The sequence below is a fragment of the Ooceraea biroi genome, chromosome 7 (genome assembly GCF_003672135.1).
Source record: "Ooceraea biroi isolate clonal line C1 chromosome 7, Obir_v5.4, whole genome shotgun sequence".
Lineage (NCBI taxonomy): Eukaryota > Metazoa > Arthropoda > Insecta > Hymenoptera > Formicidae > Ooceraea > Ooceraea biroi.
In genome coordinates this window covers 12,877,282-12,890,777 of record NC_039512.1, presented here as the reverse complement: position 1 = coordinate 12,890,777, position 13,496 = coordinate 12,877,282, and the positions used below count along the sequence as shown (strand labels likewise).

The following is a 13,496-nucleotide window of genomic DNA, read 5'->3' as shown; positions in this document are numbered from 1 at the left end:
CATAAAGCCAATGTTAAATATATGTGAAAAATTACATTCATGAGTATTGCAATTTTATCCATTTGGACAAAGTGAAATTTATTTAAATTACGATCGTTATTCCAATGTAAACAAAGTGGATAAAAGCTATTATAAACTAATAAAAATTAAAAATATAAAAATTAAGAAGATTCTAAAGTCCGACGTGAAAACGCTGTTATTTAGATGAAACTAAAAAAAATTCATTATTGACAACATAGCTAAAAACAATAACAGTATAAAGATAATTGTAATTATCTATTAATAATAAAGAAATGAGGATGATGTAGTAGAGGAGAAACAAGAAATTAATATCATAAATAAGTAAAGATAAAATTATATTTAACATTAGTTTTTTAATTCAATATACAACGTACATTTGCATAATTTTACGACTTACAGAGTAAAACTACAAAATCGCCTTCATATCACATCGCAATGTAGTAATTTTTACATGTTACCAAATTTTACATGTTAATAAGTCTTAAAAGTATCATTAATTTGATCATGCTGAGTAAAGAACGTATCAGACGTATTAGTTTCTAAAGATATTTCTAATTGTGTAATATTGCCAAGTAATTACGTAAAAAAACGTCTACAAAATCATGTTTAAGAATAACCACGATAACCAGTCGGATTACTAAGGGAAGTGCCATAACTATCACTACGATAGCTGTATGGAGCATAGGGGCTTCTAGCTGCATATGTTGAGCCATATCCACTTCCGTAACCATAAGAATCGTATCCACCCACCCCACCGTAACCACCATATAAAGAACCATCATCATAACCCCTGCCATAACCGCCGTAACCAGGACCATATCCCCTTCCATAGCCGCCATATCCACCATATCCGCCATACCCACCATATCCGCCATATCCACCATACCCACCATATCCACCATATCCAGAATAACCTGGATAATACCCATATCTGTAATAAAAACATTCATTATTTCTTCTTTAATTTATTTCACATACAATTAATTTTTTCTTTCTTTCTGTTTCGATTATTTAATATTTTTCTGTTAATATCTTCATATGCAAATTAAGAATACAAAATCTCTTGCAAAAGTTTAAGCAAACGTGACATTAACTGCACGTACTTAATATTCTAATATCTTCTTGTTTCATTAATAATCGTTTTATCTGTTTAAATAAATAAAATATTTAATACAATTAAAGATGTTTTACATAATTACAACCAAATCTAAAGAAATATTATGAAAAATTATGCAAAAGAATATTATCTCAAGTATAATTGTCTCTTACCCAAGATAGCCGCCACCAACAATTCCTCCTGGTCCAGCTACTTGAAATCCTCTATAACCGCCCGGAATTAGGCTATTGCGATACCCACCAGGATAATAAGATCCACCGATTCCTGGGTTAGCGCCATATGAATATCCAGGATAACCGGAATATCCTCCAGGATATCCTCCGGGATATCCAATTGACCCATAATCTTTGTTTAGATGAAATGCTAAACACAAATATTTTTGTATCAATAAATTGTATATGTATCAAACAAAAATTCTAATCGTTTTGCAAGAATAATTTCTCAAAATTTAATTACCAAACGTAAAACCACAAAAATTAAATTTACGTATTAATTTATGCATCAATAATGCAAAAATAATGTTCTATATGTATGATATACAATTTAAATGTTTCACTGGAAAACATTGTAATGAATGAGAGTATCATTTGTGTATCGGAAGCTGCTATTAATAGCACATCTATCACATTAACCGTAGACGTATAATTGTGTGAATTTACACGCACAAAATGCGGAATAGGATTGCGAGCAGCATTAGGTATAATAATCGATCCTTATCTAATGCGGTAACATAACAGAGTGCGATGAGTAATTGGCATATTAACTAAGTGTGTCACTGTCATTCCCACGCTCTGACTTTGAGGGTTGGGCGCTTCTCATAGCAAAAAAACTGATTGTAATAAGATGCTAATGTAACAAGCCGTTCGAAGGTCTTTCGACTCTCTCACGAGGAAGCAACATGTGATTCACGGTACTTCGAAGAACATGATCTGCACGCATCCGTCATACTTCCGCCATCCATTTCATGCGATACTTGAGAATTTCGAACTCTCTGTGCTCCCGAGATTATAGAATAATTTGTGTCACAATTAGAATGATGTCCTCTCTTATATACGGTAATCCTTTACGTTATGCAACGCAGCACGCCATTAAGGTGTCATATCAAAAAACTGCTTGACTTGATTCAAGTCATGTGCCAGCAATTTCCTTGAATTATCCCGCGTTCAATAGTTTACCGTTACAAGCAGAATCATATCTTTATTATTTATTAAAAAAGAATATTGGAAAATAAATAGTGCAAATGAAGAATCTGCGGTAGAAAAAATTGTTGTTCTTACTTCGGTCACTTGCAGATGTAGTTAAATCTCCTCGATTGTTTGCATTATCTGTGTACACATGCTGTGCATCGCTCACCGGCGTCAATTTTGTAAATAGCTTCGAGTCTGGAGCTTGGGCCGCACCATGACATAGTGCAATCACCACGCTGAGAGTCAATATCTGTGATCAACACAGTAAAATAGTAAAGTAATAAAATGAAAATATAAAATACGTGCACTTATTTATGCATATTTTCATCAGAGATAAAACTTTTTTTTAATAGATTACAATGTTAAATAATTAACATTGTGGTCTATTATTTTAAGATATTATTATAATGCAATTTATATTGTACAATGTTTCAATAGATTCTATAAAAGTTCAATATAAGGAAAGAATAGCTATGAAATAAAATAATTAATTTAATACACTATAAAGTCCAAGAAATCTAGAAATAAAATATCTGTGCATTTTGAAATAAATTAACAAACTTTGCAGATATATCTTTCACTAAATACAACCAATCTTTTCTTACCAAAAGTGTCAAAACTAATTTATTGATTTATTAACATGACAAAAGCTTTATTTTTCACATATATTTTTCAATAGACTTTATTTAAATTTGAATTTTCAAAAGTCGATTACGAAATAGCCAATTTTAGAGATAAAAGTTGTAAAAATCTAAATTTAGAAGTATGTAAATAATATTGCAACCTGTTTGCAAGAGAAGAAATGTTTAATTTACTTACAACAAGAATCAGCTTCATATTGTTGGTGTCACTGATCGCATTTTTCGGGGAAACACAGTGTCCGAGACACGAAGAGATGATTTGCTCTTGTACTGGCACGTAAACCTCTATATATCCTCTCCTCTAACACGTCGAGGTGCCCCTCCTCATGCTCCAAGGTGGTCTCGCTTGTTTGAGCTTAGGTCGCTCTTCAGAACCGCGATGACAAGGACGTTGACAAGAATCGGTGCGACACGCCCGAAGATGTGGAAACTATCACCGCTCGTGTAGGATTTACATTTCCCTCTGTTTAAATGTAAACACACACATACGCATGCACTCGCGCTAGGTGCCGACAGAGAAGACATTGTTACATAAGTATGTTACAGGTCTTCATGTCTGCATGGATGCAAGAACAAGAGGGCATTTCGCACAAAAGTAGTCTTGTTTTCGAGGAAAATTATTACACTATTATTAGATATTTTCTATCGTTTTACGGTGTCGTTAGCATTTTTGTTTCGCTTTCTTTTCCGTCGTGATCGCATGAGAAAAATACTCCAAATAAATGAACGAGTTGGATTGCGGTATGACGAAAGGAATTATCTCCTTTCCGTTCTTTTCTTCTCGATTCTAAACGCAATCTTATGTAACTGTTCTATACATAGTCGTGACATTAGCTTCACCGTAAAATGTTGTGTTACGTTTCTTTTATGGTTCGCTAAGAGATTTCACTTCAGATTAATCGACCGTAGTATCTATGTGAAGTTTGAACAATTCCTATACTGAAACGTTTCATTCTTAAACATTCGTTTATTTCTTTTCATTTTTTCAGTTTTTTTTGCTGTGAAATTCCACTTCCCGCATTTTCAAAGACGGAGCTTACTGTTTTCACGAGATTTAATGCCTGTGCATAAATGTATGCTTAATTTTTAGTACACCGTAGTCCTAGCAGGCACGTCAGCCTTACGCAAAGCGCATACATGTCGTAAATGCAAAAGACAGACGGAACTTTCGTAACAATTTGACAGGCGACAGACTCTCTCTTCCTGTCACCTTTATCAGCATCTGTGTGTCCACCCCAATTTCATATTGATAAGCATACGCTCTTGCTATAGAGCAAACGTTTCCCAATCAGTGAACATGATTCTTTCATAATGTTAGTTCTTATTTCTGCTAAACATACATGTGATTCATTTTTATTTATCAAAAAATGAAAAACAAATTAAAAAATAATATTATCTAATATTAATTACATTAGATATATGAATATTGCATGTCGTTTGTACAGATTTTGTACAGATGCAAGATATCGTGGTTCCTTTTCTTCGATATGAATAAACAAATACATATATGTACTCACATTCACACATAACTCTTCTTTTGACTTTCGGCTGCGTCAGTCGACAAGGCCGTAAAATTGTGCTGCAAGTAGTCCAAGATCGCACGACGCGTGACGCCGCGATTTACTTCAGGGGGTGACCATGCTCGGATTACACGGCGATTAACAGAATCGCATGTCGTGAAGTACAAGTTATGTACATGTGTAACGATCGGCATGCCCCTTCGTTCTCACGCGTAGCATTGTCATCGTATGTGCCCTTCCACTAGGTAGGTGCTTGAACGTGATTTCTGGTCATTTTTTACATTTTATCGCTAAAAGGACGAAGAATTCTTTATAATTTTATATTAATTTTCCTTTTATATGATTTATAATAATTTTAATATTATGGAAAATATTAACAAAGAAGGCCATACGCGAATGTACAAGTGGGCGGACAACAATTTTTCGCAGGAAGATTAAAATTATTAAAATTAATGAAAATCAAATCAATGAAATTTTGTAAGTAAACAAATGTAGGCACTTTTGATCGATATTATGATAATATCCGTAGTAATATGTTATTTTATAGATATCTGGACACATCTGTGGTTAAAGAAAATTCATTTGTTTATTTGGAAATTTATCTATATTATTCACTGAAAAATCCACAACTTCACAAAAGCGTCATTCAGCTGGATCTCATCGTGATTGTTCGAGAATTCGGTAGCAAGGAAGATTGATCCGGACTCATACTCTCGCATTCGTTAAACAATAGCATCTAGTAAGCTCTTATTTACATGTAACGCCTTCATACAAAGTGCTGAAAATCTGCGTGTACAAGAAATCACGAGTACGATCTTCTCTCTGATTTAATCTCCAAAAATAAAAATAAATATCAATTCCACATAATATCCATTTAATTTTAAACAGATTTAAGTAAATTAATTTTTTAAGTAATTTAACCTAAATGTTACTTTATTTTTTATATTCTCTTTTATTTATTACTTTTATTTATTACTTTAATGCAAAAAATTAAGAGACTACGAAAGAAGAGGTTGACCTGCAACTAAATTTCACTAAAACTCGAATTCAGATTAATTAAAGGAAATTGTAGACTCAGTTTTTCAACACATTCTGTGCATTATAACATTTAAGATTAAATAATAACAATTATAATATCGAATGCGGTATGAGCGCGCATCTTTATATCTCAAAGACGACTTTATGCACTAACTCGCGCGAGGATATGAAGCTGGTGTGCAGGTTTATATGTGTGTTTATGTGTGTATGTGTGGTAACGTGTTTGTACTAAAAGAGAAGTATTACAATCGCTACGATGTAAGCTACGCAAGTGTCAACTGGTAATACTGAAGAATGCATTCTGCACTAAACGTTCTCTTATGTGGCCAATCGGATGCTACAGTATATTCACGAAACCCTCAATAGTAAAAATACATATTGCTTGAGAGCAGCGAAGAAACAAAAGTAACACAGTTAGTTACCTTCGCAGATTGGAGTCGACAGACAGTTTGCGAAAAGTGCAGAATACTAATATAGCAACGCTACTCGTTTTTTTTTTTAATCTGATTCCCTGCATTCCACCGTTAATTCTTTATTATAATCCTATATTATCCATTATCACGCGGTTACACTGGGTCATCACTGGGACGTTACAGATAAAATTATAACACTAAAAATCAAATCACCGGAAATCAAAAATCAACTAAAATCTCAAATCATCGAACATTTCTATCTTCTTTTAGACAAGATAAATTCATTTATCTTTTCGTTATTACTAACGATTAAACTATTATACCGTAAAAATAAATCGCGTACAATTTCGCATTTTTGACCATCATGATCCAGTGTAGCCGTAAGGACGAGAAAATTTTCAGGTGTCTTCCGATATGAGAAATTGTTCGTTTATTTCCAAGCACACTCAAGAAACGAGAATTTCGATCGCGATGTTTCCCGAAAACTTAGATTACATGTCACTTATCACACATAGTATACACTTTCCCGAATACCACACGGTATCAGGAATGCTTTAGCACGTAAAATTACATACGTTTGGAATACATCCGGGGTGTGAGGCACCGTGTTTAGATATTCGTGCGTTATGACAATGAGAAAGATTATATCAATCAGAAATCAGATTTTTATGTTGCTTGACATATTATTATATAACTTACTGTTCGTATTTCAATCTTGTGTGTGTTCAATCTTTTACACATGTCGAAACGAATCACAAATACAAGCGCCAAATTATCAAATATGGCAGTAGACTTGAAAATTACTGAGCTATTAATTCTCTGTCACGATGCACAAATATCTAAATGAAATATAAATATAAAAAAAGTCAGCAATTGCGCCTCGATATTCGATTATGTGCATATATCCCAAGCGTGTTTAACTCCACGTGTCAAGCCGATCGTGATGCGTGATGCGACACGACACGACACACGTATAATTTTATATAAACGTTAATGTCTACTTGGCGAATACGTAATTGAGTTTAAGTACTAAATATAGTGATATAGTATATACCATGTGCAAATTTATCTGATTTCAGTGCGCAAATTTGCCCTCCGTAGTCCGCCTATCGAATGTCCCTTAAATATTCGACACTATTCGCTGTTAGGTATTGATTGAATTACGATAAGTTACGTAATAAACAGTGACCTGCATAGACGTTATTCAGACTGTAGACCCAAGTCTCCAAAGCCAGATTGTCCCCTAGCACAGAAGGAAACCGACCCCAACTAGGCTGAACCTCGATTAATGTTAGGATGTCGAAGCGTCATAAGTCTGGAAATCTGCAAGAAAAAATAAATTTTCGATCGCTGATGTGGTTAGTAGTTAATTAATGTAATGTTATCAGTGTCAGTACGGCGCAGGCGCAAGACCTGCGAAGTGTGATATGAAAAACGCATGACAGACTAGTCCATATGCAAATCGTATTAAACATGTTCGATGTAAAACATCTTGAATGTTTCGAGAACTGCGCGAATGTTATAAGTTATATTATACAATGTCGGTTTTTCAGCAAAAAGCGAGCTTTTTATCAGTGAAACTGTTTGTACAAAACATGCGGTTGTTAAAACATCACGTTATAAAAATGTATTATTTGTTACACAGAGGTATATTTTTGTTAAAAGACTTGCCATTAAAATAAATATCTGCAATGTGTTTGCCAATATCAATACAATTCTACAGTAGTTTTATTATTACTGATAAAATATAAAGTTAAATATAAAATCCGAGATTAAAATCCACATTGTTAACGAGATAAAAATTTCGTTGTAACGACAGAAATTTGCAAGCCCGATCACAGAACGCTCTCTTTGTCTTGAAGTTTTACCCTCGAACACACGACGCAGTATGAAGAACCATCATCATAGTGATATACGCACCATATCCACTGAAACGTATTATTGCGTCTCAATTTTACGATAATGTACGCGTAGCAAAAGCATCTTATCAAATATTCCAGAAATTGTTTATGTGACTTATAAAATAATATGTTGACGAGCAAAAGCTCGTAGATATAGACTGATCTTTCAAGGATCTAGTGGAGGATTGTCACGACTTTTTAACTCGCCCGACACTTTACCGGAATCGTACTTACCTCATTGGATCTTCGAAGTAGTTCGATGGCACTTGAAACAATTCTGGATCTATGTCGTCACGGAAGGCGAATTCTTGGAAAGTTATTTTAGCGGTGACCGTAGGCAGGATCGGTATGTCGATCTTGACCGGAAACCCGGGCGGCAATTTCATGAGGACGAACTGTCGCAGCTTGCTCAGGTGCTTGAACGGCGTGATCACTTCCAGAACGTTGAGTAGCATGTCGACGGTGAGGGGGAAGTCCGGGCTCATCGCCACGGTGGCTTTGAACGATTTACTGCTCTCCTTGTAGACGAGGCTTCTGCCTAAGAGCGGGCAACTGCCGGGCGGCGCAACAATGTAATCGTCCCAAGTTATGTTCGATTCTGGTGGTGGGTTCAACGACGCTCTTCTCGTGGGAGGCTGGACAAATGAGATGTAATTTTACTACATTTGCTGTGAAGACATGAACGTATTCTTCGTGCGGAGTACACGTTTCGGGAAGCTATCGCAGTTACCGGAGCAGCGATGCGCTCTCATTACGTTCGAAATCTCTTACCTCGCCGTTTTTGAATCCCTGTGAGCTGCCTTTCGTGAGGGACTCCATGATGGCTTTGTTTTTCTGGAGGTCCTCCTCGCTTAAGTGTTCGCGGCGTTTTCTACTTTCCAGTACCATGCCGTTGATTTGGTAAAAATCAGCGTTGAAGGCGCCCACCATTTCCTTAATTTTTAAATATTTATTTCAGGATTGCTGTCTCTCTCCCTCTCTCTTCATACTTTTATACTATTCTTGAGCCAATTCTGGTATGATAATCCAGAATTGGCTCAAGAATGATCAGAGTCCCTATGTGAAAGGAAGCACAGTTGATCTGGGACGGGCATAATTTATATATTACATCATTTTTCATTGCGCTTTATAATCAATTTTATCATTGTTAAAGCTCGACACCAGCTTACCCTTTTGTCTTCTCTAAAAATCCATCCTGTCTGCGCTCTGGAAAACGTGATGCCTTTTGTAGACATTTGCGCCACCATGATATCACTGGACATAAGAATATCGACTTCATCTTCGATCTCGAGTTCTGTCTCCTAAAAAACATGCAAGAGAATAAATTAGTACAAATCAGAAGGCTAGATTTGACGATCAAATTTAATCTTCATGTCAGCTAATCTAGTTATGATTAGCTAAAATTATTGTCAAAATATGTGACAAATGTCAAAGCTTCCAATACAAATATATATAATAAAATTCATACATGTAATTGTTTAGTACAGTGAACAAATGAAAAATATCACCATAGAATGAAGAAAAACTATTAACCTCGTATCTCACTCTTTGGAAAAGTTTAGCTTTATTGTCGAGGACAGTCAACGAGTGGCTAGGCTTCTGGTCACCATTGAAGATGAACGATATATCGCCCCGCTCCCATCTCATGTCGTTAAAGTCTACAAGGGTCGTGTCCATCCTGATCGAAGCCCCACTTTTATGAATTTTACATATATCCGATGGCAACACCCTCGAAACTAACGGCACTGAAAGAAACAGAAAACTTTTCTTGATACAACCGACGTTCATTCAAGAGATGTTATCAAGGCAGGAGCATACAATGAAAAGAGCGCTGCAAGAAAGTAAACATGATTGTGTGAACACTACACAATTGAAGACGGACGGGAAGCGAGGAGAACTTACCCCAGCTTTGGAAATCCCATTTTAATTCCATATAAAAATCTCCCATTTGGTGTAACGCGGCGACTAAATTCGGCCGCCTCTCCTCCATCTGTTCCCTCGCCTGTTGCTTCAGTTTGCGCACTAAAGATGATACTGTAAAGAAGATTGCAGATAACACAGTGATACTTGATGTATATCATTGCTTTATGTCTCATGTACGAACTGGTTTGCCTGTCTCCGTAACTGATCGCTTCCGCCAGTGGACTCCAGCCAGCTAGGTTCTTCACTTTTACAGGTGCACCGTGTGCGAGCAATAATTGAACACATTCTGCAATACAATAGAATATATTGTACACATTTATCGACCATTCACTATATCACAGCATCAATTTAAACCAGGCATCTGATCAAGCAATTCCCGCATTTGTATTTCAATGACTGATCGATGAGCGTGTGCATTGATCAGCTGATCAGCTGTCAGTGACTACAACACGGCTTCTAACATCTGATACATGGTTCAAACATGAAAAACAAACAGGATGAGACTCGCAGAGGCGTACCTTTTCTTCCTAACATCACAGCTAAATGCAAGGGCGTGTTTCCTGCAACGGAAAGTGCACAATGATTAGATATCAAACTCTACCACATGCCTCACCTCGTGGAAGATCCACGGATTCATCCACCAATTCTTTTTGTACATTGTGTCAATGCAGACATAAAGTTTACTGCAGCATGAAGCTATGTGACAGGCAAACCTTGTTTATCCTTCTCGGTGATGTCGTGCTTCCGTTTGAGGATCAAGGAGCTCAGCGTCTTCACGTCGCCTTGAAATATACACTTGTGGAGCGGATACCTCTCGCTGTCCTTCTGCGCCATGATCATCGGCATCTGCGGCATCCGCCGCGCGTCACAGCAGCAGCGGGGAAACTGAACACAGAATTCGGCGGCTCGTGTCGCGGCGGCGCTCTCCACGTGCGATGCCGACGCGGATCATCGTACCCGCGGTATTATAAACATCGCGGCGCGCCGCACACGTCCCGTACCCTGGCGAGTGTGCGACTCGACGTGTCACACGGTGACATCTCTACGTGGACCTCTGGCTGTCCTCGATACTATGCGTCCGCGTGTCAGCACCTGCGTACGCTGGACGAATTGATTTACTTAGGCTCTCGGGTCGACCTGACGTTCCTGCGAACTCTCATTTACCGTCGTCTCTCGTCTATCTGCACCGATCTGCACTCGCGCCCGCAAAATCCATGGTGCGCGCACTCGCGTGAGAGAGCGGACGCATGTGGCGGGTGGCGCGTGACCGTGCGCGCGCGCACTTTAAACGCCAGCCATAGATATATTAAATATAATATAATGTAATATAATATAAGATAATATAATTAATTTTATTAATTAATTATATTTAATTTAATATAATTTAATATATTTATGACGCCAGCTCGTCCGCCAAAGATGGCAAAATGCTGATTCGAGAGATGCTCTCTTTTTGCACTCTTTGAAAAAATATATCTATTGTTTTTTTTATCTGGCTAGCTTGTACTGTGGCAGGTTTGTGTTTCTCATGATTTTTCAGTTTTCAACTGCGGTTTGGATACGGACGCGTGTGTGAATATCTAATCAGTAATCACAATTCTAATGAAGTTGCATCAATTTGATACTTGGATGACGCGCATCATGTCTACATATATATTCGCACATCGCGGCTGTGTACTTGAGGAGGTTGGTAAAGCAGATCCCTTACATGATTACGTTAATGTGAAGATCGATGAGAGATTTATAAAAAGATGTAACTTTATACGCGTTCTTGATTTAATAAATAAAATAAAGGAAAAAATTATCCCCGTCAGTTCTTACAGCATTAAAGCGCAATAAAATACGATAAAATCATCAATGATTTTACTGATTTTATATACGAGTATGAAATACATATGAAATATACTATACGGCGTTAAATTATGATTTATGTATAACTTAATATCTATACTTCTATCTATATACTAATATATAAAGAGGTAAAGTTTGCTCCATTGTTCGGGGTAATCTCAGAAACTACTAAACCGATTTGAAAAAATCTTTCACTGGTGGATAGCTTAGATCTTCCTGAGTAACATAGGCTATGTGCAATCGTTTTGCAACTTCTAAAAATGTGCGCGTCGTAAAAAAATACGTTCTTTATGCTTTATATTTTCCAAATATACCGAGCGCGCGAAGCCCGCGAGGAACAAGCGCCAGCTAGTTGATGATAAAATAAAGTGGATCAATATGTTGAATATAACTGAAGTGGCACTGCGACGCATTTATATCAAGTTATTTACTCGCCAGTATAAGTCGGTAATCATTAGCATCTTCAGGACTTATCTTCGATTAAGTTGGATTTGTAAGATAAATATCTACATATCGAGTAAATCTATCAAGCTACATATATATTCTAGTCTCCATCATTTGTTTGAAAATATTGATGTTCCGAAAAGTCCGTAAAATATATTCAAACTTTATATTAAGAATTAATTAAAGTTTTGCGTTTGAATTTTATTGCTATTCACATGGACTTTCCAGTCGATCTAATAATAACCTTATACTTTCCTATATATTTTTACATATTATCGTCAATAAGATGTGTTTTAACTTTTTAATTTAATTTTATGCTACACTTAACTTTTTTATATTTTCGTTTGTCTCTTTGTTGTTAATAAATTAGCAAATTTAATGAAACTTATTTTTTCAATCTAAGAAAATTCTTTCATGGCGATTAATATATATATATTATTGCTATAAATTGAAATAAAATAAGTTAATGACTAGCCCAGACAGCACATAATATTTATGATACATAAAGACAATACAAAAATAAAAATTGTATTCGACATATTATTAAAATAAATATTAAATATTTTATATAATATTTACGGTAAGTAAAAATAAATATTTATAGTAATATCTTGTAAATATTTGGTTGGTTTATTGTGTGCGTGTGATTCCCGCCTCTGATTCACCAAGCGACCGATAGATGGCCAGGCCAGGCGTGACGTTTTCGCACAAAACATTTGCGTTATCACCTTATAAATAACCATCCGGAAAACCGATCCAGTACTCTTTTCTTCTTCTTTTCTTTTGAAATCATTATTGCTTGAAGTGATATCTCATTCCAAAAGAGTGAGATTCCACTACACGAAATTTAGAGAGTAATTCATAAAATATAAAAAATTAAAAATCTAGTTTTTTACAAATATGTGACTTAACTCTGTCTATCTTTGAGGCACTGATATATAGAATTGATAAATATTTTTCTGATGGTTTCTGAAACGTTTTTTCTCCGAAAAAGAAACGTTTCTCTTAACGTTTTTTCGTTGGACATTTTTCTCCTAAATAAACGTTTCAATAAAATAGTTATGAAACGTTACGTTAAAACGTTTATGAAACGGCTTTGAAACCAATGTGTGCTGCCTGGGAAGTAATTTTAGAATATTTAATTAATATTTATGATAAATATTTATGATCTGTTTAATCTAAGACTACAAAAAGATGTATGAAATATTTTGATAAATATTTATAAAATATTTAAATAAATCTTATAAATATTTTATAAATATTTCATAAATATTGTGTGCTGTCTGGGAGATTTGAATTTCTTAGCGCCAGATTCGCATAATGCGCGCATATGTTGATCATTCAGTGTTTATATCAAATACATGAATGAAGTATTAAGAAACTTTATTTGACCCTCAATTATTTGACCCTCGACTATTCACGATTTGCGTAACGCCTAAT

The 13,496-nt window shown here is 35.6% G+C and overlaps 1 protein-coding gene across 1 annotated transcript; it reads right to left on the bottom strand.

Annotated features, from left to right (window-relative positions):
• Nucleotides 1–356: 356 nt before the first annotated feature.
• LOC105279698 (ankyrin repeat domain-containing protein 13C) lies at nt 357–10,998 on the bottom strand. The gene is made up of 12 exons (XM_011339632.3): nt 10,475–10,998; nt 10,280–10,321; nt 9,943–10,047; nt 9,741–9,872; nt 9,372–9,583; nt 9,008–9,139; nt 8,610–8,771; nt 8,073–8,473; nt 7,814–7,865; nt 2,416–2,575; nt 1,291–1,501; nt 357–952 (listed from the first exon to the last, which is right to left on the bottom strand). The coding sequence occupies exons 1-12, from the start codon at nt 10,614–10,616 to the stop codon at nt 628–630; spliced, it is 2,076 nt and encodes a 691-aa protein (XP_011337934.2). The 5' UTR covers nt 10,617–10,998; the 3' UTR covers nt 357–627.
• Between the last annotated feature and the right edge of the window lie 2,498 nt (nt 10,999–13,496).

Excerpts from the sequence above, each read along its gene's own strand:
- LOC105279698 (XM_011339632.3), bottom strand. The coding sequence starts at position 10,616 with ATGCCGCAGATGCCGATGATCATGGCGCAGAAGGACAGCGAGAGGTAT. Across the intron at positions 2,576-7,813 it reads TTCTTCATACTGCGTCGTGT|ATATTGACTCTCAGCGTGGT; the intron begins GTTCGAGGGTAA and ends TGTTGATCACAG. Across the intron at positions 953-1,290 it reads GTTGGTGGCGGCTATCTTGG|ATATGGGTATTATCCAGGTT; the intron begins GTAAGAGACAAT and ends TTTTTATTACAG.